The sequence below is a fragment of the Salmo trutta genome, chromosome 21 (genome assembly GCF_901001165.1).
Source record: "Salmo trutta chromosome 21, fSalTru1.1, whole genome shotgun sequence".
NCBI classification, from domain to species: domain Eukaryota; kingdom Metazoa; phylum Chordata; class Actinopteri; order Salmoniformes; family Salmonidae; genus Salmo; species Salmo trutta.
Genome location: NC_042977.1, coordinates 31,620,790 through 31,648,492, shown reverse-complemented (window position 1 = coordinate 31,648,492; position 27,703 = coordinate 31,620,790). Strand labels below are relative to the sequence as shown.

At 44.9% G+C, this 27,703-nt stretch overlaps 1 protein-coding gene across 1 annotated transcript; it reads right to left on the bottom strand.

Moving 5' to 3' along the window:
• Positions 1–24,781: 24,781 nt before the first annotated feature.
• LOC115156431 (mucin-2-like) lies at positions 24,782–27,488 on the bottom strand. Its single transcript, XM_029703861.1, has 3 exons — positions 26,764–27,488; positions 25,989–26,645; positions 24,782–24,851 (listed from the first exon to the last, which is right to left on the bottom strand). The coding sequence occupies exons 1-3, from the start codon at positions 27,486–27,488 to the stop codon at positions 24,782–24,784; spliced, it is 1,452 nt and encodes a 483-aa protein (XP_029559721.1).
• Positions 27,489–27,703: the final 215 nt, after the last annotated feature.

The window sequence follows — 27,703 nt, the reverse complement described above, 5'->3', positions numbered from 1 at the left end:
TTGTGTGAGGTTGGTGGCTGGTTTGTCAGGCTGGCTGCTGAGAGAGAGGACCTTTGGCCTAGTAAACAAGATGTGCTGCTCTGCTACTGCATACTGCTGCTCCCAGTGACCAAGGAGTAGAAGGACATAGCAGGAGGAGATACTAGGACTAACAGATGGATATCAAAGAGAGTTAGCAGGAGGAGTTACTAGGACTCACAGAGGGATATCAGAGGGAGTCAGCAGGATGAGTTACTAGGACTCACAGAGGGATATCAGAGAGTCAGCAGGATGAGTTACTAGGACTCACAGAGGGATATCAGAGGGAGTCAGCAGGATGAGTTACTAGGACTCACAGAGGGATATCAGAGGGAGTCAGCAGGATGAGTTACTAGGACTCACAGAGGGATATCAGAGGGAGTCAGCAGGATCAGTTACTAGGACTCACAGAGGGAGTTAGCAGGAGAAGTTACTAGGACTCACAGAGGGATATTAGAGGGAGTCAGCAGGAGGAGTTACTAGGACTCACAGAGGGATATCAGAGGGAGTCAGCAGGATGAGTTACTAGGACTCACAGAGGGAAATCAGAGGGAGTAAGCAGGATGAGTTACTAGGACTCACAGAGGGATATCAGAGGGAGTCAGCAGGATGAGTTACTAGGACTCACAGAGGGAGTTAGCAGGAGAAGTTACTAGGACTCACAGAGGGATATCAGAGGGAGTCAGCAGGAGGAGTTACTAGGACTCACAGAGGGATATCAGAGGGAGTCAGCAGGATGAGTTACTAGGACTCACAGAGGGATATCAGAGGGAGTCAGCAGGATGAGTTACTAGGACTCACAGAGGGAGTTAGCAGGATAAGTTACTAGGACTCACAGAGGGATATCAGAGGGAGTCAGCAGGATGAGTTACTAGGACTCACAGAGGGATATCAGAGGGAGTCAGCAGGATGAGTTACTAGGACTCACAGAGGGATATCAGAGGGAGTCAGCAGGATGAGTTACTAGGACTCACAGAGGGAGTTAGCAGGAGAAGTTACTAGGACTCACAGAGGGATATCAGAGGGAGTCAGCAGGATGAGTTACTAGGACTCACAGAGGGATATCAGAGGGAGTCAGCAGGATGAGTTACTAGGACTCACAGAGGGAAATCAGAGGGAGTCAGCAGGATGAGTTACTAGGACTCACAGAGGGATATCAGAGGGCGTCAGCAGGATGAGTTACTAGGACTCACAGAGGGATATCAGAGGGAATTAGCAGGAGGAGTTAGTAGGAGGAGTTAATATGAGGAGTTAGCAGTAAGTTTTGCAGAATGAGATGGCAGAAGGAGATAGGAGTCAGCCCTTCAAGTCCAGACACAGCCCCTGTACTTACCAGTCCTAAGAGGGAGGTGAAAGACAGGTTAAAGACAACAGGGAGGGGACTGCTTCTCTTAGTGCTCTATGCCCTCCATTAGGAGAGAGGGAGGAAAAACAGGGGGAGGAGGAGGAGGAGAAGGGATAGGCTCGTAACAGACAAATGTTCAATTTTTGTTTTCCAGACACTAGGAACGTTTTGAGTGTGTTGGTTTCCATTCTAATCACCTGATTGGATATATAAACGGTGTTGGTAAACATTGGTCTGTCTGTGTTCATTTCAAGGGACCTGAAAATATCTCACTACATTCTTCACATCACATTACTTTCCTAGGGAACGGTATAGTGTTTAATTAAGGTGTTGTCTTAACTTATTTGGTAGTTGACAATTACCAATCTAAATCCTACTCAAGTATAGGAGACAATGGATGAGTCCAATAAACAAAGAAGATATATCAGTCTACTACACTCTTTGGCAAAGTTTCAATTACTCAATAAGGCAAATAAGGTAATCATCATCCATGCGTATACTGTCATTATTGATAAGAGTATATACCTATCAGAGAATAGTTATGTGACAATTTTATTTTAATAATATTTTTTAATTTAAAAAAATTAAATAAAAATCCACTGCATATGCAAACTTACACATACGAACAACCATTTAAAGACACACACAAACAATGACTACATCTTATCTGCCCAGACCCACATGCTCACACTCCCATCCGTAGTGCCTGCATTATTGTTTGCCACTTGGCCTAACATTGTATCAATTTGTTTTTCCTTGGTCACCCATGCTACAGTTGAAGTCGGAAGTTTACATACTCCTTAGCCAAATACATTTAAACTCAGTTTTTAACAATTCCTGACATTTAATCCAAGTAAAAATTCCCTGTCTTAGGTCAGTTAGGATCACCACTTTATTTTAAGAATGTGAAATGTCAGAATAATAGTAGAGAGTGATTTATTTCAGCTTTTATTTCTTTCATCATATTCCCAGTGGGTCAGAAGTTTACATACACTCAATTAGTATTTGGTAGCATTGCCTTTAAATTGTTTAATTGGGCCAAACGTTTCGGGTAGCCTTCCACAAGCTTCCCACAATAAGTTGAGTGAATGTTGGCCCATTCCTCCTGACAGAGTTGGTGTAACTGAGTCAGGTTTGTAGGCCTCCTTGCTCGCACACACTTTTTCAGTTCTGCCCACAAATGTTCTATAGGATTGAGGTCAGGGCTTTGTGATGGCCACTCCAGTACCTTGACTTTGCTGTCCTTAAGCCATTTTGCTACAACTTTGGAAGTATGCTTGGGGTCATTGTCCATTTGGAAGACCCATTTGCGACCAAGCCTTGACTTCCTGACTGATGTCTTGAGATGTTGCTTCAATATGTCCACATAATGTTCCTACCTCATGGTGCCATCTATTTTGTGAAGTGCACCAGGCCCTCCTGCAGCAAAGCACCCCCACCACATGATGCTGCTACCCCCGTGCTTCACGGTTGGGATGGTGTTCTTCGGCTTGCAAGCCTCCCCCTTTTTCCTCCAAACATATTGATGGTCATTATGGCCAAACAGTTCTATTTTTGTTTCATCAGACCAGAGAACATTTCTCCAAAAAGTACGATCTTTGTCCCCATGTGCAGTTGCAAACCGTAGTCTGGCTCTTTTATAGCGGTTTTGGAGCAGTGACTTCTTTCTTGCTGAGCGGTCTTTCAGGTTATGTTGATATAGGACTCGTTTTGCTGTGGATATAGATACTTTTGTACCTGTTTCCTTCAGCATCTTCACAACGTCCTTTGCTGTTGTTCTGGGATTGATTTGCACTTTTCGCACCAAAGTACATTCATCTCTAGGAGACAGAACGCGTCTCCCTCCTGAGTGGTATGACAGCTGCGTGGTCCCATGGTGTTTATACTTGGGTACTATTGTTTGTACAGATGAACGTGGTACCTTCAGGTGTTTGGAAATTGCTCCCAAGGATGAACCAGACTTGTGGAGGTCTAAAAAAAAATTCTGAGGTCTTGGCTGATTTCTTTTGATTTTCCCATGATGTCAAGCACAGAGGCACTGAGTTTGAAGGTAGGCCTTGTAATACATCCACAGGTACACCTCCAATTGACTCAAATGATGTAAATTAGCCTATCAGAAGCTTCTAAAGCCATGACATAATTTTCTGGAATTTTCCAAGCTGTTTAAAGGCACAGTCATCTTAGTGTATGTAAACTTCTGACCCACTGGAATAGTGATACAGTGAATTATAAGTGAAATAATCTGTCTGTAAACAATTGTTGGAAAAATGACTTAGTTTGTTAACAAGAAATTTGTGGAGTGGTTGAAAAACGAGTTTTAATGACTCCAACCTAAGTGTATGTAAACTCCCGACTTCAACTGTATATCAATATTTCAATAATAAATCATTTGATTTTTCCATTGTGTTAATGATGGCGGATTAATTGATTTCCAAGTTTTTAGTCCATGTTTTTTCAAGATGAGTGATGAGACGAGAATCGTCCAGCCAATTAGCTATCTCACTACTCCCCCATGTACCATGCCTTGAAACGAAGTAGACAGACGGATTAAAAGTAAGTTTACATTGTAATACTTCTGAGTCAACGTTTTAGCTCCGCCCACAACTTCTGGACTTTTATGATTTATACACAAACAAACAATGAAGGCAGGGACAGAGAAGCAGTCTAATATTAAATTGTTTACAGTGACACTAAATATAGTGTTGACATGTCTCCTGTTACAGCTAGTATGTCTTTGTGCTGTAGTCAAGACATTTGTGCATTTGTGTATCTTAGTTCATATTAGTTACCAAACACATATTTATAGCTATATTCATTTGAAAGATTGATCATTTTGGGTGGAACTAAATAAAAAGACCCGTTACTCTCGGATTTAAACTGACAATCACTTCTCATTTTTGAATGTTAACAAAATTGACTTGAAATCAGAGTCTGATCCAGAATAGCTCACTTTGTTCACAATGGCCAGTCTAAACTAAGCCAAAACAAGTTAAGAATGTTATCGACAGCAGAGCAGGTTCAAACCTGAAGACCTAAAGTGAGTATATAGAGATAGTTGGGGAGAGGGGTGAGAGAGAGAGAGAGAGAGAGAGAGAGAGAGAGAGAGAGAGAGAGAGAGAGAGAGAGAGAGAGAGAGAGAGAGAGAGAGAGAGAGAGAGAGAGAGAGAGAGAGAGAGAGAGAGAGAGAGAGAGAGAGAGAGAGAGAGAGAGAGAGAGAGGAGTCTCTTGGTATTACCATCTTGACATAAACAACCACCCACCCACCCAGCCTCTAAACTAAAACTATCCCCCATTCAGCCTTCTCCAGAACCACTTCCTCAAACAGTCACAGGCTGATTTTGGGAATTTGTGAGCAATCACAGGAATTCTCAGCAACTCGGGGGTTCTTCCAGGAATTAAGATCCATTGAGCACACATACCTCCTCACACATTGACTCCCCCACACACCCCTTGGCAGGCCCCACAGTAAGTAAGCGACCCACACACTAAGAACACAGCCGAGAGGCCTCATTGGCAGGAGGTGTGGAGGCGGGATTCCTTCCTCTGTGCAGTCCACCAATCATGTCACAGAGTGTGATAAACATGCATGTAACTGGATCCCTGCAGCACATTGTGTTCCCTGCTCTACTGCGAAAATACCCACCCTCCTCCTCCTCCTCCTTTCCTCCCCTCTCCTCTCTCTCTCCCTCCTTCTCCTCACTCCCCTCCTCTCCCCCTTCATCCTCTTCTCCCGCCCATCTTGTCCTCCTCTCTCCCTCCTCTCTTCGCTACTCCTCACTCCCTCTCTGCAAACAGTTAATCTTCTTGTTTATTCTATTCCGAATTTACTGGAACTAAACATCTTCTTCTTCGAGCATAAATAAAATCCTGGATTCCTCTGTCCCATGTGTATGTGAAAGGAACAGTCTACAAATCCAACAACAACAGGACCAGAGAAAATTAGCTGAACAGAAGAGTGAGTCATATATATTGGGGACTGAGTACAAGGTCTTCAGGTCACCCATCCTACTTCCTTTAGCCAGACCAGGGACAGGCAACTTCGATGGGGGTGGGGGCAACAAAAAAATCGGAACTCATCATGAGGGGACACAGTGGCTCGCGGGTTTGCAAACCCACATCCATACCCACACATGCAGTCAGGGCGGCACATTTTGCCCACTTTGGCCTTTTGGGGGTCCAAAGTGAAATTTTGTTGGGCCAAACCTTGTGAGAAAAACACTTTAGCGTCCCCCTTATTAATAGCGGAGAGAAATTTTTTAGTTTTAAAGTTAATTTCCTGCAATTCTACACAGTTTGCCATAGGGTGGAGAGAAACATTAGCAGTTTTTTTTATATAATATCTTAGTGAGAGTGACTAACAAAATCAATGGGGGCTCCCCGGTCGGTAATCAGACCATGTTTACTACAAGTTTAGATAGCTTGCCACTAGACTAACTTACTAATATAAAAAATGTTAGCAGACATAGGCTAATTTGGTGACTGTCAGTGACTGACAGAAAAAAAATGTTTATGCACAACCAAATGTTGAAATTGTAGCTTGTGTATTCTAAGAGGTTCTAACTCTCAACAGTAAGTTGAGACCACGACTGAGTTTATTCGTGGGCCTACAAAAGGGGGGCTGCGGCGGCCGCCAGTTGCCCATCCCTGAGCTAGACGACTTAAGGGGGCCATTGGGCCAGACTAGGCCTACATTGGGTTATAGACTAGGCCTACATTACACTAACATACAGTACCAGTCAAAAGTTTGGACACACTTACTCATTAACTGGCTTTTCTTTATTTTTAATATTTTCTACATTGTAGAATAATAGTGAAGACATCACAACTATGAAATAACACATAAGGAATCATGTAATAACCAACAAAAAGTGTTAAACAAATCTAAATATATTTTATATTTGAGATTCTTCAAAGTAGCCACCCTTTGCCTTGACGAACTACAAAAATCTCTAAAACTGGAAACACTTATCTCCCTCACTAGCTTTAAGCACCAGCTGTCAGAGCAGCTCACAGATTACTGCACCTGTACATAGCCCATCTATAATTTAGCCCAAACAACTACCTCTTCCCCTACTGTATTTATTTATTTTGCTCCTTTGCACCCCATTATTTCTATTTCTACTTTGCACTTTCTTCCACTGCAAATCTACTATTCCAGTGTTTTACTTGCTATATTGTATTTACTTAGCCACCATGGCCTTTTTTGCCTTTACTCCCTTATCTCACCTCATTTGCTCACTTTGTATATAGACTTATTTTTCTACTATATTATTGACTGTATGTTTGTTTTACTCCATGTGTAACTCTGTGTTGTTGTATGTGTCAAACTGCTTTGCTTTATCTTGGCCAGGTCGCAATTGTAAATGAGAACTTGTTCTCAACTTGCCTACCTGTGTAACAAGGGTCATTTAAAGGAGACCAAGGCGTAGCGTGTATAGTGCTCATTCTTTTCTTTAATGAAAAAAACACTTAAACAAAACAACAAATGACCGACAACAGTTCCGTAAGGTACACTTGACAAAACGGAAAACAACTACCCACACATGAAAAACAGGCTGCCTAAGTATGGCTTCCAATCAGAGACAACGATAGACAGCTGCCTCTGATTGGAAACCATACCTGGCCAAAACATAGAAAACAAAAACATAGAAATAGAAATCTAGAAAACCCCACATTGAAACAGAAAACCAAAACCACCCAAAACACCCACCTGTCACGCCCTGACGACTCTACTATGGAAAATGACCTCTTACAAGGGTCAGGACATGACAACCTGGTTAAATAAAGGTGAAATAAATAAAAATGACAGCTTTGCACACTTTTGGCATTCTCTCAACCAGCTTCACGAGGAATGCTTTTCCAACAGTCTGAAGGAGTTCCAACATATGCTGAGCACTTGTTGGCTGCTTTTCCTTCACTCTGTGGTCCAACTCATCCCAAACCATATCAATTGGGTTGAGGTCGGGTGACTGTGGAGGCCAGGTCATCTGATGCAGCACTCCATCGCTCTCCTTGGTCAAATAGCCCTTACACAGCCTGGAGGTGTGTTTTGGGTCATTGTCCTGTTGAAAAACAAATGATATTCCCACTAAGCGCAAACCAGATGGGACAGCGTATCGCTGCAGAAGACTGTGGTAGCCATGCTGGTTAAGTGTGCCTTGAATTCTAAATAAATCACTGACAGTGTCACCAGCAAAGCACCCCCACACCATCACATCTCCTCATCCATGCTTCACGGTGGAAACCACACATGCGGAGATCATCCGTTCACGTACTCTGCATCTCACAAAAACACTGCAGTTGGAACCAAAAATCTCAAATTTGGACTCATCAGACCAAGGACAGATTTCCACCGGTCTAATGTCCATTGCTTGTGTTTCTTGAACCAAGCAAGTCTCTTCTTATTATTGGTGTCCTTTAGAATTGGTTTCATTGCAGTATTTCGACCATGAAGGCCTGATTCACGCAGTCTCCTCTGAACAGTTGATGTTGAGATGTGTCTGTTACTTAAACTCCGTGAAGAATTTATTTGGACTACATCCTGAGGTGCAGTTAACTCTAATGAACTTATCCTCTGTAGCAAAGGTAACTCTGGGTCTTCCTTTCCTGTGGCGGTCCTCATGAGAGCCAGTTTCATCGTAGCGCTGCATTGGTTTTTGCGACTGCGCTTGAAGATACTGTTACATTTCTTGAAATTTTCCAGATTGGCTGACCTTCATGTCTTAAAGTAATGATGTGCTGTCGTTTCTCTTTGCTTATTTGTCCTGTTCTTGGTTTTTTATGAAATAGGGCTATCTTCTGTATACCATTCCTACCTTGTCACAACATAACTGATAAGCTCAAACGTATTAAGAAGGAAAGAAATTCCACAAACTAACTTTTAACAAGGCACACCTGTTAATTGAAATGCATTCCAGTTGACTACCTTATGAAGCTGGTTGAGAGAATGCCAAGAGTGTGCAAAGCTGTCATCAAGGCAAAGGGTGGCTACTTTGAAGAATCTCAAATATAAAATATATTTTGATTTGTTTAACACTTTTTTGGTTACTACATGATTCCATATGTGTTATTTCAAAGTGATGATGTCTTCACTATTATTCTACAATGTAGAAAATAGTAAAAATAAAGAAAAACCCTTGAATGAGTAGGTATGTCCAAACTTTTGACTGGTACTGTATATTTAAAAAAATATATACTCCGCTCCCAATCCATCAATAACGATTTCTTAAAACAAACACTAAATAAAAAAACAGAACCAAGAGTCCTTCAAATATTGCATTACTACACCCAAAAAACACATGACAACATTATCATTTCAGTTGACTAAATGGAAACAATATTTTCAAATTGGGCAAATTCCTATTACTCAACATTGGACACTGGATAACAGGCTCAAGCAGAGAGGCAGACAGGCAGGGGTTTAATCTGAAATCCCAGACCTCAATGCCATATCCCATATCCTTGACCCCCCATCTGAGCCAGCTCAATCTGGTTGTGGACTAGTGAGGCTGAAGCCTGTGCATTGTGTTCCAATATGTGCGTGCTTGTGCCTGTGTGTGTGTGTTTCCTTTGAGAGGAGGTGTTTGTTTATCAGCGGTAGCAGCATGGCAGGAGCAGAGGTGTCAAATTATTACTGCCGGTCAGGTGACAGCTTAGTCAGCTGACCGGGACTCTCCCCTTCCTTATACCCTAACATACCACTCCAGTCCTCACGTGTGCCTCACTGTGTTCCCAACGCACAGACACACAGACACCCCGCCCCAAAAACCACAGTCGTACTTTTCAGCAGCAGGATAGAACAAAAACAACAGGCCAGGGGAGGGCCAGAGAAGGGAACAAAAGGTCATATACTACATGCATGCGTAAGGCAGGCAGGCCAGGGTTGGGCTGAAGTGTGCTAGTGTGTTCATTAACCAACACGACAAGACTTTAAAGTCATTGGGAGTACTAAAAGTAATAAAGCATGGTAGCGATTCAACAATATGACTCCTAAACAAACATAATACTGCAAATGGCAGAAGCCATGCTCTCACATCCCAGCACTTTATTCCTTCCAATGCAATTTGTATATATATATACTGTAGATGTATGGTTTTTATGTTTGTCTGTTTTAAAACTGCTGCAAGCCATTTCCCATTGTGGGATAATAAAGTGAACTACAACTAGTACTTTTAACGACCGTCCCTTCCATCTTGAGCTCCAGTCCAGGGTCCATATTCAGGCAACTGTCAAGCCTGCCTAAAATAAAACAATAAAAAGCTATCCCCTAAAGCAAATACCCATTGCTCTCTGAACAACGGAATTAAATGGACATATGGGGGTGTAATGAGATAGCCGATGTGTTAGACGATTCTCTTCTCATCACTCATCTTGAAAAAAAGTGTCATAAAATGTGGAAATCAATCAATCCGCCATCATTAACACAATGGAAAAATCGAATTATTTATTATTTAAATATTGAAAGTGCCTGGACTACGAAGAGAAACAAAATGGTGCAGTTTCAGGCCATGTGGCAAACAATAATGCAGGCACTAGGGATGGGGGTGTGAGCCTGCGGGTCTGGGCAGATGAGAAGTAGTCGTGTGTGTGCGTCTGTAAGTTGTTGTTCGTTTGTATTTGGTATGATTTTTTTTAAATAAAAACATTAACAATAAAACATTATAAAAATCAATAAATGGAAATTGGTTTCATGTAGGCTGCCATTTAATCAAAGGTTAGAGTGGGCATTACTGGGCATCCCCTCCCTCATCTCTGGGATGCTGCAGCCCAGCCAGGCCTCAACGGGACCCTCCCTAGAGCTCCACAACACAGCATGCTGTCTTTAGTTCCAGAGAATTGGCCTGGTGGAGCACAACTCACAGCACAGCAGGGCTGGATTAAATTAGAAATGTTTGTGTCCTTTGTCAAGCAATGCCATATGGCTGGAGAGTGGAGACAGAGAGAGCCCTCTGTGGAGGGGGTCTGTTCAGTTAGCAAAAGCTAGAAACTTAACTGGGGCACATGTTGCCACCAAGGAGAGCCAAGGCAAATGTCAGAGAAGAGGCAGAGAAACTTGCTGCAGAAAATAATCATTGAGGGCAGGGTTACACATTTTGGGGAATATTCAGAGGTGGAAACTTTCCGTAGGAATTAACGAGAATACATGGGAACATATGGGAATTAACGGGAATATATGCAAATTAATATTATAACCATTTAAATGTAGATGTTTTTTGCATTGGATATATTTACCATATCATATGGAGAAAGAAATATAAACCTTTACCTTATCATAAGTAGACATAATTGCAAATTATTAAATCCTTCCAATATAAATGTTAAAAACAATTTAGTTACAAATTGAACTTTAATTAAATGAGTTGACTCTTCACATGGGATGATTTCACTGAGCAACAAAAGAAAGGGAATATTGAATGATCCCCAATGATGCATCGCATCTCCCAAAAACGTTATCAACATACATCTGTAAAATGATAGTCTAGGAACTAAAGCTTTGGTTGTCTTCCTCTCAGGCTTCCATGTCTTCTCCCTGGACCTCCTCAATGTCCAACTCTTGAAAATCAGACTCTGAGGCCTCATCTTCACTGTCACTTTCCAACCTTGTTGAGGATGGCTCGTTGTCAGGCTAAAAAAGCCTCAAATTTGCCCTGATGGCCACCAATTTTTCAACCCTTGTATTGGTCAGCCTGTTGCGTGCTTTGGTGTGTGTGTGTTCCCAAACATGGACCAGTTGCGCTCTGAAACAGCTGATGTTGGTGGGATTTGGAAGATGATGGAAGCAACAGGGGAAAGAGCCTCAGATCCACAAAGTCCCTTCCACCAGGTGGCTGATGAGATATGTTGGCACGACTGCCATTTTGCATCTCCATCCCAAAGCCCTTGCTTGGAAGTGTACTTCGCCAGACTGCCAAGAAAGTTGCCCTCATCCAGGCCAAGGTGGCAAGACATGGTAATGATGACACCATAGGCCTTGTTGAACCAGACAGGATGCTCTTGCCAGCATACTCGGGGGTCCAACATGTACGCTGCGGCGTGTGTGGGCTTCAGGCAGAAGTCTTCACGCTTTTTGATGTACTTTAGAACTGCAGTTTCCTCTGCTTGGAGCAACAATGAAGTTGGCAGGGCAGTACGGATTTCTTCTCTTACATCTGCAAGCAGAGTCTGAACATCAGACAGGATGGCATTGTCTCCCTCAATCCGTGCAATGGCTACTGCTATACTGCCCTACCAAGCAAAAAGGCAGTAACTTGGTAGGGCAGTATAGATTTCAGGAGTTTCAGGGTGCTTACCACTCTCTCCCAAAATACATCATCCTGGAGGATCCTCTTGATGAGGCTGTCCATATCGGCAGACTGTGATATGGCCATTTCTTGGAGAGACTCCTTCCCCTATATGAGACTGTCAAACATGACAACACCACCCCAACGGGTGTTGCTGGGCAGCTTATTCTTCTCACTTTGCTTTGGTGAGGTAGATTGCTGCTATAACTTGATTACCCTTCACATACTTAACCATTTCCTTGGCTCTCTTGTAGAGTGTATCCATTGTTTTCAGTGCCATGATGTCCTTGAGGAGCAGATTCAATGCATGAACAGCACAGCCAATGGGTGTGATGTGAGGGTAGGACTCCTCCACTTTAGACCAAGCAGCCTTCATGTTCACAGCATTGTCTGTCACCAGTGCAAATATCTTCTGTGGTCCAAGGTAGAGGTCGACCGATTTTAATCGGACTGGCCGATTAATTACAACCGATTTCAAGTTTTCATAACAATCGGTAATCGGTATTTTTGGCCACCGATTTTTAAAAAAATAAATATTTTTAACTAGGCAAGTCAGTTAATGACGGCCTAGGAACGGTGGGTTAACTGCCTTGTTCAGGGGCAGAACGACAGATTTGTACCTTGTCAGCTTGGTGATTCAATCTTGCAACCTTACGGTTAACTAGTCCAACGCTCTAACCACCTGCTTTACATTGCACTCAACGAGGAGCCTGCCTGTTACGCGAATGCAGTAAGAAGCCAAGGTAAGTTGCTAGCTAGCATTAAACTTATCTTATAAAAAACAATCAATCAATCAATCAATCATAATCACTAGTTAACTACACATAGTTGATGATATTACTAGTTTATCTAGCCTGTCCTGTGTTGCATATAATCGATGCGGTGCGCATTCACGAAAAAGGACTGTCGTTGCTCCAACTTGTACTTAACCATAAACATCAATGTCTTTCTTAAAATCAATACACAAGTATATATTTTTAAACCTGCATATTTAGTTAATATTGCCTGCTAACATGAATTTCTTTTAACTAGGGAAAATGTGTCACCTCTGCAACAGAGTCAGGGTATATGCAGCAGTATGGGCCGCCTGGCTCATTGCGAACTGTGTGAATACTATTTCTTCCTAACAAAGACAGCCAACTTCGCCAAACGGGGGATGATTTAACAAAAGCGCATTTGCGAAAAAAGCACAATCGTTGTACGACTGTACCTAACCATAAACATCAATGCCTTTCTTAAAATCAATACACAGAAGTATATATTTTTAAACCTGCATATTTAGCTAAAAGAAATCCAGGTTAGCAGGCAATATTAACCAGGTGAAATTGTGTCACTTCTCTTCCGTTCATTGCACGCAGTCAGGGTATATGCAACAGTTTGGGCCGCCTGGCTCGTTGCGAACTAATTTGCCAGAATTTTATGTAATTATGACATAACATTGAAGGTTGTGCAATGTAACAGGAATATTTAGACTTATGGATGCCACCCGTTAGATAAAATACGTAACGGTTTGTAACAACTGTCGATGAAGAGAGTGGACCAAGGTGCAGCGGAGTTAGTGTTCATCATATTTAATATTTAAACGGAACACTATACAACTACAAAACAAGAAACTGACAGCCAAACAGTCCTGTCAGGTGAAACACAATGACAGAAACAATTACCCACAAAACCCCAACGGAAAAACATGCACTTATGTGTGACTCCCAATCAACAACAACGAACTTCAGCTGTGCCTGATTGGGAGCCACACACGGCCCAAAAAAAGAACATAGAACGCCCACCCAATGTAACACCCTGGCCTAACCAAAATAAAGAACAAAAAACCCCTCTCTATGGCCAGGGCGTTACAGTACCCCCCCCCCCCCAAGGTGCGGACTCCGGCCGCAAAACCTGACACTGAAGGGGAGGGTCCGGGTGGGCCTTCTTACGGCGGCGGCTCAGGTGCGGGACGTGGCCTCTCCCCCACCCTTGGCCTCGCCCTCTTAGGTGGCGCACCTGGCCGCGCCGAAAGTCTGGTGGGTGACCCTGACTTCGCCCGGCTGGCGGGCGTCCCTTGCTGCGCCCGGCTGGCGGGCGGCGATGGCTGCGCCCGGCTGGCGGGCGACCCTTGCTGCGCCTGACTGGCGGATGACCCTGGCTGCGCCCGGCTGGCGGGCGGTGATGGCTGCGCCCAGCTGGCGGGCCACTCTGGCAGATCCGGACCGGCGGGCCACTCTGGCAGATCCGGACCGGCGGGCCACTCTGGCAGATCCGGACCGGCAGGCCACTCTGGCAGATCCCGACCGGTGGGCCACTCTGGCAGATCCGGACCGCTCCTGACTGGCGGGCGGCTCTGGTGACTCCTGACTGGCGGGCGGCTCTGGCGACTCCTGACTGGCGGGCGGCTCTGGCAGCTCCTGACTGGCGGGCGGCTCTGGCGACTCCTGACTGGCGGGCGGCTCTGGCGGAACCAGACTGGTGAGGCTGGGCTGACGCACTAGATGCCTGATGCGTGGGGCTGGTACAGGATGTGCCAGTCTGGGCACACGCACCTTAGGGCTAGTGCGGGGAGCGGGAACAGGCCGAGTCAGACTGGGCTGACGCACCTCAGGGCTAGTGCGGGGAGCTGGCCTGGGGCTCCATCCTCGCCCCGCAAAACTGCCCTTGTGCCCCCCCAAAAAAAATTCTTAGGGCTGCCTCTCGGGTTTACTTAGCACCTCCATAGCCCTAGAAATGCTCATTCTCATCTCCGCCCACGTCCATCCTTCTTCCTCGTTCCTCCGCTGCTTGGTCCGAGTTTGGTGGGTAGTTCTGTAACAGCTGTCGTGAGAGAGAGTGGACCAAGGTGCAGCGGAGTTAGTGTTCATCATATTTAATATTTAAACGGAACACTATACAACTACAAAACAAGAAACTGACAGCCAAACAGTCCTGTCAGGTGAACAATGACAGAAACAATTACCCACAAAACCCCAATGGAAAAACATGCACTTATGTGTGACTCCCAATCAACAACAACGAACTTCAGCTGTGCCTGATTGGGAGCCACACCCGGCCCAAAACAAAGAAATACAAAAACATAGAAAAAGAACATAGAACGCCCACCCAATGTAACACCCTGGCCTAACCAAAATAAAGAACAAAAAACCCCTCTCTATGGCCAGGGCGTTACACGGTTCCGTATTTCACTGAACGAATAAACGTGAGTTTCTGGATTCGACCATATTAATGACCTAAGGCTCGTGTTTCTGTGTGTTATTATGTTATAATTAAGTCTATGATTTGATAGAGCAGTCTGACTGAGCGATGGTAGACACCAGCAGGCTCGTAAGTATTCATTCAAACAGCACTTTCGTGCGTTTTGCCAGCAGCCCTCCGCAATGCATTGCGCTGTTTGACTTCAAGCCTGTCAACTCCCAAGATTAGGCTGGTGTAACCAATGTGAAATGGCTAGCTAGTTAGCGGGTGCGCAGTAATAGAGTTTCACACGTCACTCGCTCTGAGACTTGGAAAAGTTGTTCCCCTTGCTCTGCATGGGTAACGCTGCTTCGAGGGTGGCTGTTGTCGATGTGTTCCTGGTTTGAGCCCAGGTAGGAGCGAGGAGAGGGACGGAAGCTATACTGTTACACTGGCAATACTAAAATGCCTATAAGAACATCCAATAGTCAAAGGTATATGAAATACAAATCGTATAGAGAGAAATAGTCCTATAATTCCTATAATAACTACAACCTAAAACTTCTTACCTGGGAATAGTGAAGACTCAGGTTAAAAGGAACCACCAGCTTTCATATGTTCTCATGTTCTGAGCAAGGAACTTAAACATTAGCTTTCTTACATATTGCACTTTTACTTTCTTCTCCAACACTTTGTTTTTGCATTATTTAAACCAAATTGAACATGTTTCATTATTTATTTGAGGCTAAATTGATTTTATTGATGTATTATATTAAGTTAAAATAAGTGTTCATTCAGTATTGTTGTAATTGTCATTATTACAAATAAATAAAATAAAAAACGGCCGATTAATTGGTATCGGCTTTTTTTGGTCCTCCAATAATCGGTATCGGCGTTGAAAAATCTAAATCGGTCGACCTCTAGTCCAAGGTCATTGATGACTGCCTTCAGCTCATCTGCAATATAGAGACCGGTGCGTATGTTGTCCCTTGTGTCTGTGCTATTGTAGAATACTGGTTGAGGGGTGGAGATGATGTAGTTAATTATTCCTTGCCCATGAACATTCGACCACCCATCAGAGATGATTGCAATACAGTCTGCTTTCTCTATGATTTGCTTGACCTTCACTTGAACTCTGTTGAACTCTGCATCCAGCAAATTAGTAGATAAACCATGTCTGGTTGGAGGGGTGTATGCTGGGCAAAGAACATTCAGAAATTTCTTCCAATACACATTGCCTGTGAGCATCAAAGGTGAACCAGTTGCATACACAGCTCGAGCAAGACATTAATCAGCATTTCTCTGACTAGGTTCCTCCATTGAGTCAAAAAAACTTCTGATTCCAGGAGGACCATGAGCTGTTGCTATCGATAAGGTGTCTGATTCATCATTTTCACCTCGAATAGAAGTAGAGGGTCTTTTGGCAGAGGTTGCTTGTTGTGAGCGCTGAGGGAACTTGGCACTTGGCCAGATGATTCTGCATCTTTGTTGCATTCTTCACATAGGATTTGGCACAGTATTTGCAAATGTACACAGCTTTTCCTTCTACATTAGCTCTACACATCATTAGCTCTACACATCAGATAGTGCCCGTGGTATTTTCCTGTAAAGATTAGAAAAAAATGAGTACAAATACAATTCCATGTACAGATAAATAATTAAGCAGTTAGATTAGACAACTCCTTTGTAAGATAAATGTTTTAAAATGAAACGTGTCACGTCTGCTCCCTCTCCAGCCTCTAGGTCACCAGGCTGCTCGTTATGGCGCTAACCTGTCACCATCGTTACGCGCATCTGTGCATAATGACACTCACCCGGACTCCATCACCTCCTTGATTACCTGCCCTTTATATGTCCCTCCCTTTGGTTCCTTCCCCAGGCGTCACTGTTTCTGTTTCATGTCTGTGCGTTGTTTGTGTTTCTTGTTTTGTATTATGTTTCATTTATTGATGAAATTATTCACTCCCTGAACTTGCTTTCCTACTCCCAGCGCACACGTTACAAAATGTATGGAAACAATTAACACTCCTCAGTTAGCAGGCTCAAGCAAGCTAAAACCCACATGATAGCAAAAACAAACTAGCAGAAATTGTTAACAAGTTAGAAATGATTTAAACACACTTTGCTGTAGGCTACTATTTACTAGTTAACAAAAAATCATGTATGTCATATAAAATACACTGCTCAAAAAAATAAAGGGAACACTTAAACAACACAATGTAACTCCAAGTCAATCACACTTCTGTGAAATCAAACTGTCCACTTAGGAAGCAACACTGATTGACAATAAATTTCACATGCTGTTGTGCAAATGGAATAGACAACAGGTGGAAATTATAGGCAATTAGCAAGACACCCCCAATAACGGAGTGGTTCTGCAGGTGGGGACCACAGACCACTTCTCAGTTCCTATGCTTCCTGGCTGATGTTTTGGTCACTTTTGAATGCTGGCGGTGCTTTCACTCTAGTGGTAGCATGAGACGGAGTCTACAACCCACACAAGTGGCTCAGGTAGTGCAGCTCATCCAGGATGGCACATCAATGCGAGCTGTGGCAAGAAGGTTTGCTGTGTCTGTCAGCGTAGTGTCCAGAGCATGGAGGCGCTACCAGGAGACAGGCCAGTACATCAGGAGACGTGGAGGAGGCCGTAGGAGGGCAACAACCCAGCAGCAGGACCGCTACCTCCGCCTTTGTGCAAGGAGGAGCAGGAGAAGCACTGCCAGAGCCCTGCAAAATGACCTCCAGCAGGCCACAAATGTGCATGTGTCTGCTCAAACGGTCAGAAACAGACTCCATGAGGGTGGTATGAGGGCCCGACGTCCACAGGTGGGGGTTGTGCTTACAGCCCAACACTGTGCAGGACGTTTGGCATTTGCCAGAGAACACCAAAATTGGCAAATTCGCCACTGGCGCCTTGTGCTCTTCACAGATGAAAGCAGGTTCACACTGAGCACGTGACAGACGTGACAGAGTCTGGAGACGCAGTGGAGAACGTTCTGCTGCCTGCAACATCCTCCAGCATGACCGGTTTGGCGGTGGGTCAGTCATGGTGTGGGGTGGCATTTCTTTGGGGGGCCGCACAGCCCTCCATGTGCTCGCCAGAGGTAGCCTGACTGCCATTAGGTACCGAGATGAGATCCTCAGACCCCTTGTGAGACCATATGCTGGTGCGGTTGGCCCTGGGTTCCTCCTAATGCAAGACAATGCTAGACCTCATGTGGCTGGAGTGTGTCAGCAGTTCCTGCAAGAGGAAGGCATTGATGCTATGGACTGGCCCGCCCGTTCCCCAGACCTGAATACAATTGAGCACATCTGGGACATCATGTCTCGCTCCATCCACCAACGCCACGTTGCACCACAGACTGTCCAGGAGTTGGCGGATGCTTTAGTCCAGGTCTGGGAGGAGATCCCTCAGGAGACCATCCGTCACCTCATCAGGAGCATGCCCAGGTGTTGTAGGGAGGTCATACAGGCACGTGGAGGCCACACACACTACTGAGCCTCATTTTGACTTGTTTTAAGGACATTACATCAAAGTTGGATCAGCCTGTAGTGTGGTTTTCCACTTTAATTTTGAGTGTGACTCCAAATCCAGACCTCCATGGCTTGATAAATTGGATTTCCATTGATTATTTTTGTGTGATTTTGTTGTCAGCACATTCAACTATGTAAAGAAAAATGTATTTAATGAGATCATTTCTTTCATTCAGATCTAGGATGTGTTGTTTAAGTGTTCCGTTTATTTTTTTGAGCAGTATATATTCACCCCACCCAGTATTGTAATCAAAACTTACCAGAAAGCATGTAGTCCTTGGCTCAGACAGTGTAGTGGTGTGGGCTCAATAGCATCTCATTAGTGTGCAAGATCTTGATTATCAGCTGTACATGTGATGGAAGAATGCTCTGTGCATGCAGAGGGTTACAATTCCATTAAATGGGGATAGTTTAACCAAAATATGCCACAAGACCTAGAATTGCTTTATGTGTATCCCACAAAAAAGGTTCACTGTTGTAAGCTACATTTTGATGAATTTAAGCAAAATTCCCGGGCTTAACTTTCCTTGGAAAATTTCCAGAAGGTTTCCGACCCTTTGCAACCCTAATTGAGGGCATAAACTTTGCATGTGATCGAAAACCAAACTGATATTATACAGTTAAATTCAATCAAATTCAGAGGAGGAAGTACATGGCCTACATGGGTAACACACAGTTTGGTTCTTCAGTAACAAGAGCACCAGATCTCAAAAAAATAAGAAAAGATCAGATGGGAGATCATTGGTTCAAATCCGTCTCGAAAGACCATTAAAAAGAGCTGGATGGGATTTGTACAACAAGATAAGATGTGACGTCTATACTCTACCTGCTTTTGCCTTTATGGAGTGGGAACTGCCAGGGGTAACGTAAACCCTCTGGACTACCATCTGCACCAACCTAGCCTGGCCCTTCTATGGCCTCCAGGAGGGAGTCACACCCCACGCTTTGTGAAGTGCAGGGCAGACCATCAAAGGGATATGATAAATCAAACCTAGGTTCACAGCAATAGAAGAGAAAATAATAGAACTGAATAGAACTTTATTGTCCATCCAAGGTCAGATATCTGCCAGTAAATGTAATGAAACCCAACCTACCTGGTTGACTGTGCTGTCTCCCTCTGGTGAGTTCTTGTTGATCTCCAGCTTGCCAAATGACCTGGTCAGACAGTATGGGATGCATCTCTCTCTACTGGGACCAGGGCCCTGGTGAGGGACATGCTGGCTTGTTTGGTGTCAGAGTAGACCTTCTGGCTGAAGTGTGTTTTGAGAATAACGGTATTAGGTTCACTCTCGATCATAAGACTTTGACTGCAAAGAGTGAAGGGGGGATCTGTTTGAAATACAGAACATAATTCCAAACTGACATAAAACTACAGAAGGAATTTAAGGTAGAGTATCTGTAAAATAAGCAATATTGAGGTTTTAATGGGTGTGGAAAGGGTTGAGTAAACGTATAGAGGGGACTAGGGGAGTTTTGCTCTTGCATAAGACTGCAGGCAGAGGCAGGAAGCCTGAAGAAGATGTATGATATCAAATGTAGATAGATTGATAAGGCAGCCACCTCCACCTCCATTGGCCTCCTCACTCTCTAAACACCCTCCCCCAGGCACGTAGCAGGTTCAGGTGGGTTAAACGCCCTCATGCTCCATGGAAAAATACAACTGAACTGATAAGTTCGGAATCTTTCACTGTATACAAAGGTGCCTTTTTATTTTCCAGAACAGTGAATTCAGACACGGGCTGCTCAGAATACTGTGAAAAGAAAAAGCCCGACCAAACGTACTTCACAGTACAATCCAAAACTCTCAGTCAGAGAAAGTCGAGCGCTGGTTCTTTGTTTCGCTGTTCTTTTGATAACACGTTCAATTCAAATTCTGAATAATAGCCTACAGTGCATTCGGAAAGTACTCAGACCCCTTGACTTTTTCCACTTTTTGTTACGTTAGAGCCTTATCCTAAAATTGATTTAAAAAATGTTTTCCACTTATCAATCTACACACAATACCCCATTTTTTAAAATGTCTTATTTATTTCACCTTTATTTAACCAGGTAGGCCAGTTTAGAACAAGTTCTCATTTACAACTGCGACCTGGCCAAGATAAAGAAAAGCAGTGTGACAAAAACAACAACACAGAGTTACACATGGGATAAACAAACGTACAGTCAATAACACAATAAAATATCGATGTACAGTGTGTGCAAATGTTGTAAAATTAGGGAGGTAAGGCAATAAATAGGTCATAGTGGTGAAATAATTACAATTTACCATTAACACTGGAGTGATAGATGTGCAGATGATGATGTGCAAGTAGAGATAGTGTTGTGCAAAAGAGCACAACAATTAAAATAACAATATGGGGATGAGGTAGTTGGGTGTGCTATTTACAGATGGGCTGTGTACAGGTACAGTGATCGGTAAGCTGCTCTGACAGCTGATGCTTAAAGTTAGTGAGGGAGATATAAGTCTCCAGCTTCAGTGATATTTGCAATTCGTTCCAGTCATTGGCAGCAGAGAACTGGATGGAAAGGCGGACAAAGGGGGTGTTGGCTTTGGGGATGACCAGTGAAATATACCTGCTGGAGCGCGTGCTATGGGTGGGTGTTGCTATGGTGACCAGTGAGCTGAGATAAGGCGGGGCTTTACCTAGCAAAGAGTTATAGATTACCTGGAGCCAGTAGGTTTGGCAACGAATATATAGCGAGGGCCAGCCAATGAGAGCATTCAGGTCGCAGTGGTGGGTAGTATATGGGGCTTTGGTGGCATAACGGATGACCCGAGAATTGAACCCTGTGGTACCCCCATAGAGACTGCCAGAGGTACGGACAACAGGACATCCGATTTGACACACTGAACTCTATCTGAGAAGTAGTTGGTGAACCAGGCAAGGCAGTCATTTGAGAAACTAAGGCTATGGAGTCTGCCGATAAGAATGCGGTGATTGACAGAGTCGAAAGCCTTGGCCAGGTCGATGAAGACGGCTGCACAGTACTGTCTTTTTTCTATGGCGGATATGATATCGTTTAGGACCTTGAGCATGTCTGAGGTGCACCCATGACCAGCTCGGAAACCAGATTGCATAGTGGAAAAGGTATTGGACAATTCAAAATGGTTATTGATATGTTTATTAATTTGGCTTTTGAAGATTTTAGAAAGGCAGGGCATGATATAGGATGGATATAGGTCTATAACAGTTTGGGTCTAGAGTGTCTCCCCCTTTGAAGAGGTGGATGACAGCGGCAGCTGGTGCAGAGTTGTTGGCCGGGGTAGGGGGAGCCAGGTAGAAATCATGGCCAGCTGTAGAAAAATGCTTATTGAAATTCTCGATTATCGTAGATTTATCGGTGGTGACAGTGTTTCCTAGCCTCAGTGCAGTAGGCAGCTGGGAGGAGGTGCTCTTATTCTCCATGGACTTTATAGTGTCCCAAAACCTTTTGGAATTAGTGCTACAGGATGCAAATTTCTGTTTGAAAAAGCTAGCCTTAGCTTTCTTAACTGACTGTGTATATTGGTTCCTGATTTCCCTGTAAAGTTGCATATCGCGGGGGCTATTCGATGCTATTGCAGTACGCCACAGGATGCTTTTGTGCTGGTCAAGGGCAGTCAAGTCTAGGGTGGACCAGACTTTTTCTTAGTTCTACATTTTTTGAATGGGGCAAGCTTATTTAAGATGGTGAGGAAAGCACTTTTAAAGAGCAACCAGGCATCCTCTACGGACGGGATGAGGTCAATATCCTTCCAGGATAGCCGGGCCAGGTCGATTAGAAAGGCCTGCTCGCTGAAGTGTTTTAGGGAGCATTTGACAGTGATGAGGGGTGGTCGTTTGACCGCGGACCCATTACGGATGCAGGCAATGAGGTAGTGATCGCTGAGATTCTGGTTGAAGACAGCAGAGGTGTATTTAGAGGGCAAGTTGGTCAGGATGATATCTATGAGGGTACCCATGTTTACGGATTTAGGGTTGTACCTGGTAGGTTCCTTGATACTTTGTGTGAGATTGATGGCATCTAGCTCAGATTGAGGATGGCCGCGGTGTTAAGCATATCCCAGTTTAGGTTACCTAACAGTACAAACTCTGAAGATAGATGGGGGGCAATTAATTCACATATGGTGTCCAGGGCACATCTGGGGGCTGAGGGGGGTCTATAACAAGTGGCAATGGTGAAAGACTTATTTCTGGAAAGGTGGATTTTTAAAAGTAGAAGCTCGAACTGTTTGGGCACAGACCTGGATACTATGACATTCTTCTCTGCAGATCCTCTCAAGCTCTGTCAGGTTGAATGGGGAGCCTCGCTGCACAGCTACTTTCAGGTCTCTCCAGAGATGTTCGATCGGGTTAAAGTCCGGGCTCTGTCTGGGCCACTCAAGGACATTCAGAGACTCGTCCTGAAGCCACTCCTGCGTTGTCTTGGCTGTGTGCTTAGTTGTCCAGTTGGAAGGTGAATCTTCGCCCCCAGTCTGAGGTCCTGAGTGCTCTGGAGGAGGTTTTCATCAAGGATCGCTCTGTGCTTTGCTCTGTTCATCTTTCCCTAGATCCTGACTAGTCTCCCAGTCCCTGCCGCTCAAAAACATTCCCACGGCATGATGCTGCTACCACCATGCTTCACCATAGGGATGGTGCCAGGTTTCCTCCAGACGTGACACATGGCATTCAGGCCAAAGAGTTCAATCTTGGTTTCATCAGACCAGAGAATATTGTTTCTCATGGTCTGAGAGTCCTTTAGGTGCCTTTTGGCAAACTCAAGCGGGCTGTCATGTGCCTTTTACTGAGGAGTGGCTTCCATCTGGCCACTCTACCATAAAGGCCTGATTGGTGGAGTGCTGCAGAGATGGTTGTCCTTCTGGAAGGTCCTCCAATCTCCACAGAGGAACTCTGGAGCTCTGTCAGTTTGGCCGGGCGGCCAGCTCTAAGAAGAGTCTTGGTGGTTCCAAACGTCTCCCATTTAAGAATGATGGAGGCCACTGAGTTCTTGGGGACCTTCAATGCTGCAGACATTTTTTCGACACAATCGACACAATCCTGTCTCGGAGCTCTACGGACAATTCCTTCGACCTCATGGCTTGGTTTTTGCTCTGACACCTTATATAGACAGGTGTGTGCCTTTCCAAATCATGTCCAATCAATTTAATTTACCACAGGTGGACTCCAATCAAGTTGTAGAAACATCTCAACGGTGATCAATGGAAACAGGATGCATCTGAGCTCAATTTCGAGTCTCATAGCAAAGGGTCTGAATACTTATGGAAATAAGGTATTTCTGGTTTAATTGTTTAATACATTTGCCAACATTTCTAAAATCCTGTTTTCACTTTGTCATTATGGGGTATTGTGTGTAGATTGATGAGGAAAACAACTCATTTAATCCATTTTAGGATAAGGTTATAACGTAACAAAATGTGGAAAAAGTCAAGGGGTCTGAATACTTTCCAAATGCACCATAGGTGCAATGATAGCTGCAGTGAAATGTAATTATTATATTTTTGGGGGAGGCTGATCATGGAGAAACATGTGGTCTTGATTTTATACCAGGAGGACAAATACTCATATTAATCAAATACTGAGAGAATAAACTTTTTTAAATCAACAGTCAAGCATTACAGCTCGTAAAGGAGATTCACTTTAAGCTTTCCTGAACGTTAATATACCAAGAAATATCCAGCCTTTAAAAACAAGCAATCTTATTTAGATCGCATCATCTCTATTATGTGGATAAGGCAATGTTCTGACTCAATATTTTTTTGGATGTGGCACAAGTAATAACAACAATGCTTATAGTTGACTCAGAGACAACCACAGTCTCTGTGGATTCAGCTAGGCCTACATGTTCCAGCCTGCCTCTGACTGGTGATATGATAGAGGAGGCAGGATAATTAATCACACTTCATAAAAATGTAGGTTACAGTTGCTGTCAATATAACAAATGAGCAATTTCATGTAATCCAATTCACTTAAAAAATAAGAATATGTTATCTGCTATTCAAAAGGTGTACATTTCTGTTGTGTCGAATCATCAGGAAATGATCAAGAAAAGACTAATGTTTGAGATGTTGGCCGGAAGTGAACGAGTGCACACACTCTAGCTGCAATGTTTTAGTTATAGTTTAGCCTAAGATTTCTCAATGTTAATAAACCCTCTTAATATAAAGGGTATATAGGGTGCCTCATCACACTCAATCAGTGTCAGTATTAAGGTTTCAAAGACTCCATATTCTAAATTGAATCTATACCTAAATCTCTCTCTCAACTATCAGTGATAAAGGCTTTCTTGGAGGAACAACAGTACAGGAAGTGTTACCCTGCACAGTGCAGGTGACTGTTGGGAACTAGTACATGTGTCATCAGACAGGTAGTTCGGTTAATTAAGGAGTGGCTGCTGTCGTCAGAGCAAAGGTGAATAATGCTGGCAGGTATTTCCGCTCCACTGTCTCACAAGGAGTGGTAGGCGGCTAGGCGGGATGGAGGGGCCCAATCAGTGAAGGAGTATGGGGGTGGAAATCATTCACGTCACACAGGAAGCTGGTAGATAAGAAATAGAAATTTAACCAGCATAGAGGATTCTATGAATTACGTGCGTTTTCCCCTTTGGACGTTCTAAATATCTCTATATCTTTCTGCAATCAGCAAATAGGATATTTTGAGTAAAGTTGGGGGGGGTATTTAAGGAAAATTTGTAGGCCTATATTTTAATTTACAAAATAAGACAATGGCAAGGACAATGAGTAGAAAGAGCATTCAAATAAATAAATGAATTTGATTAAAAATGCTGAAATTATTTTGCTTTCAATAACAGTCAGCTGGAGACTACTGTTCTCTACTGCTGGTGAAAATAAAACTGCTCTAATAATTCTAAATCAATGATACATTACACAGTGTGTGTGATTCGTTTGTGTGTGCAGCAGAGCAGCATGTGTTTTCAATCTGGTCCTTTTGGCTTCTTCTACATTGTTCCCAAATGCTCGAGAAAATAATCCCAGTGTGTTTTTTCCCAGGCCGGTTTGCTGGAAATGACCTAACTACTCTACTGCCAGGAAGAGGAATGCGAAGCGTCATTCCCTGGAGCAGCTGGTGACGTCAGAGCTTAGAGTAGGCCCCTGGGCTTCCAACAGGCCAGTCCCCAGCCGGGATATTCCAGAGCTGACAGTAGGCCCATGGACTTCCGCCAGGCCAGGCCCCAGCCTGGATATTCCAGAGCTGACCGCTGCACTCCCAAAGTAAACCCTCAACAGCTGGAACCAGCCTCTGCCTTTCTCCTGTTCCAAAACAACCTCACACGCCCCAACTACTCTGTGTGTATAACACTACTGCACCGCACCAGAGGGCTATTGGGCCTCTCACTAGCCGAATAGTGCTTCCTGTTACAACACATTTTAAAACAGAAAAGTACTGGTAGGCCTATATAAAAACATATAAACTGGGTTCAACATGAGATATGACCATAGCTTTACTCCATGAGGAGGATACGTGCTCGATGATAGATGACATAATGACTCTGGCATTTCCCGTGCCATTAAAATGATAACATGACACCATGGCTGTGCATTACCAATACAGTAACTACTGCAGACTGGTGCACTCTCACCATGGTGGGTACACATCGATGATGTCTCTAGGTTCAGGCATGAGCTGGGCAGCTGTCTCCTTAATAAACAGTACCAGGACCTGGGCTCTGCTGCTGGGAGTGGTGAAGGTGGAGGGAGGGGGTCTGTGGTGGTCCGTAGTGGGGGAGTAGTTCTGGTTAGCTCTGGTGGTGAGAGGGGGTCTGTGGTGGTCCGTAGTGGGGGAATGGTTCTGGTTAGCTCTGGCGGTGAGAGGGGGTCTGTGGTGGTCCGTAGTGGGGGAGTGGTTCTGGTTAGCTCTGGCGGTGAGAGGGGTCTGTGGTGGTCCGTAGTGGGGGAGTGGTTCTGGTTAGCTCTGGTGGAGAGAGGGGGTTTGTGGTGGTCCGTAGTGGGGGAGTGGTTCTGGTTAGCTCTGGCGGTGAGAGGGGGTCTGTGGTGGTCCGTAGTGGGGGAGTGGTTCTGGTTAGCTCTGGTGGTGAGAGGGGGTCTGTGGTGGTCCGTAGTGGGGGAGTGGTTCTGGTTAGCTCTGGCGGTGAGAGGGGGTCTGTGGTGGTCCGTAGTGGGGGAGTGGTCCTGGTTAGCTCTGGCGGTGAGAGGGGGTCTGCGGTGGTCCGTAGTGGGGGAGTGGTTCTGATTAGCTCTGGCGGTGAGAGGGGGTCTGCGGTGGTCCGTAGTGGGGGAGTGGTTCTGGTTAGCTCTGGCGGTGAGAGGGGGTCTGTGGTGGTCCGTAGTGGGGGAGTGGTTCTGGTTAGCTCTGGCGGTGAGAGGGGTCTGTGGTGGTCCGTAGTGGGGGAGTGGTTCTGGTTAGCTCTGGTGGAGAGAGGGGGTTTGTGGTGGTCCGTAGTGGGGGAGTGGTTCTGGTTAGCTCTGGCGGTGAGAGGGGGTCTGTGGTGGTCCGTAGTGGGGGAGTGGTTTTGGTTAGCTCTGGCGGTGAGAGGGGGTCTGTGGTGGTCCGTAGTGGGGGAGTGGTTTTGGTTAGCTCTGGTGGTGAGAGGGGGTCTGTGGTGGTCCGTAGTGGGGGAGTGGTTCTGGTTAGCTCTGGCGGTGAGAGGGGGTCTGTGGTGGTCCGTAGTGGGGGAGTGGTTCTGGTTAGCTCTGGCGGTGAGAGGGGTCTGTGGTGGTCCGTAGTGGGGGAGTGGTTCTGGTTAGCTCTGGTGGAGAGAGGGGGTTTGTGGTGGTCCGTAGTGGGGGAGTGGTTCTGGTTAGCTCTGGCGGTGAGAGGGGGTCTGTGGTGGTCCGTAGTGGGGGAGTGGTTTTGGTTAGCTCTGGTAGTGAGAGGGGGTCTGTGGTGGTCCGTAGTGGGGGAGTGGTTCTGGTTAGCTCTGGTGGTGAGAGGGGGTCTGTGGTGGTCCGTAGTGGGGGAGTGGTTCTGGTTAGCTCTGGCGGTGAGAGGGGGTCTGTGGTGGTCCGTAGTGGGGGAGTGGTCCTGGTTAGCTCTGGCGGTGAGAGGGGGTCTGCGGTGGTCCGTAGTGGGGGAGTGGTTCTGGTTAGCTCTGGCCGTGAGAGGGGGTCTGTGGTGGTCCGTAGTGGGGGAGTGGTTCTGGTTAGCTCTGGCGGTGAGAGGGGGTCTGTGGTGGTCCGTAGCAGGGGGCTGCATGCAGCTCTCCACCTGGACTGTCAGGACCTCCAGAATCCCAGGCAATGGAGGAAGGACAAGAACAGCACAGATGGTGTCAGTGTCTGTGTGGGGCACCTTGTATTGCAGGGTTGGGGTCAATTCAGTTTTCAACTGAGGAAGCTGAATAGCAATTCCAATTTCTGAATCAGAAAAATCAATTCATAACAGTTTCACTGTCAGTGTCACTCGTGATG

Excerpts from the sequence above, each read along its gene's own strand:
- LOC115156431 (XM_029703861.1), bottom strand. The coding sequence starts at position 27,488 with ATGCAGCCCCCTGCTACGGACCACCACAGACCCCCTCTCACCGCCAGA. Across the intron at positions 26,646-26,763 it reads ACCACAGACCCCCTCTCACC|AGCTAACCAGAACCACTCCC; the intron begins GCCAGAGCTAAC and ends TCTCACCGCCAG. Across the intron at positions 24,852-25,988 it reads GCAGCAGAGCCCAGGTCCTG|CTTCCTGTGTGACGTGAATG; the intron begins GTACTGTTTATT and ends CTTATCTACCAG.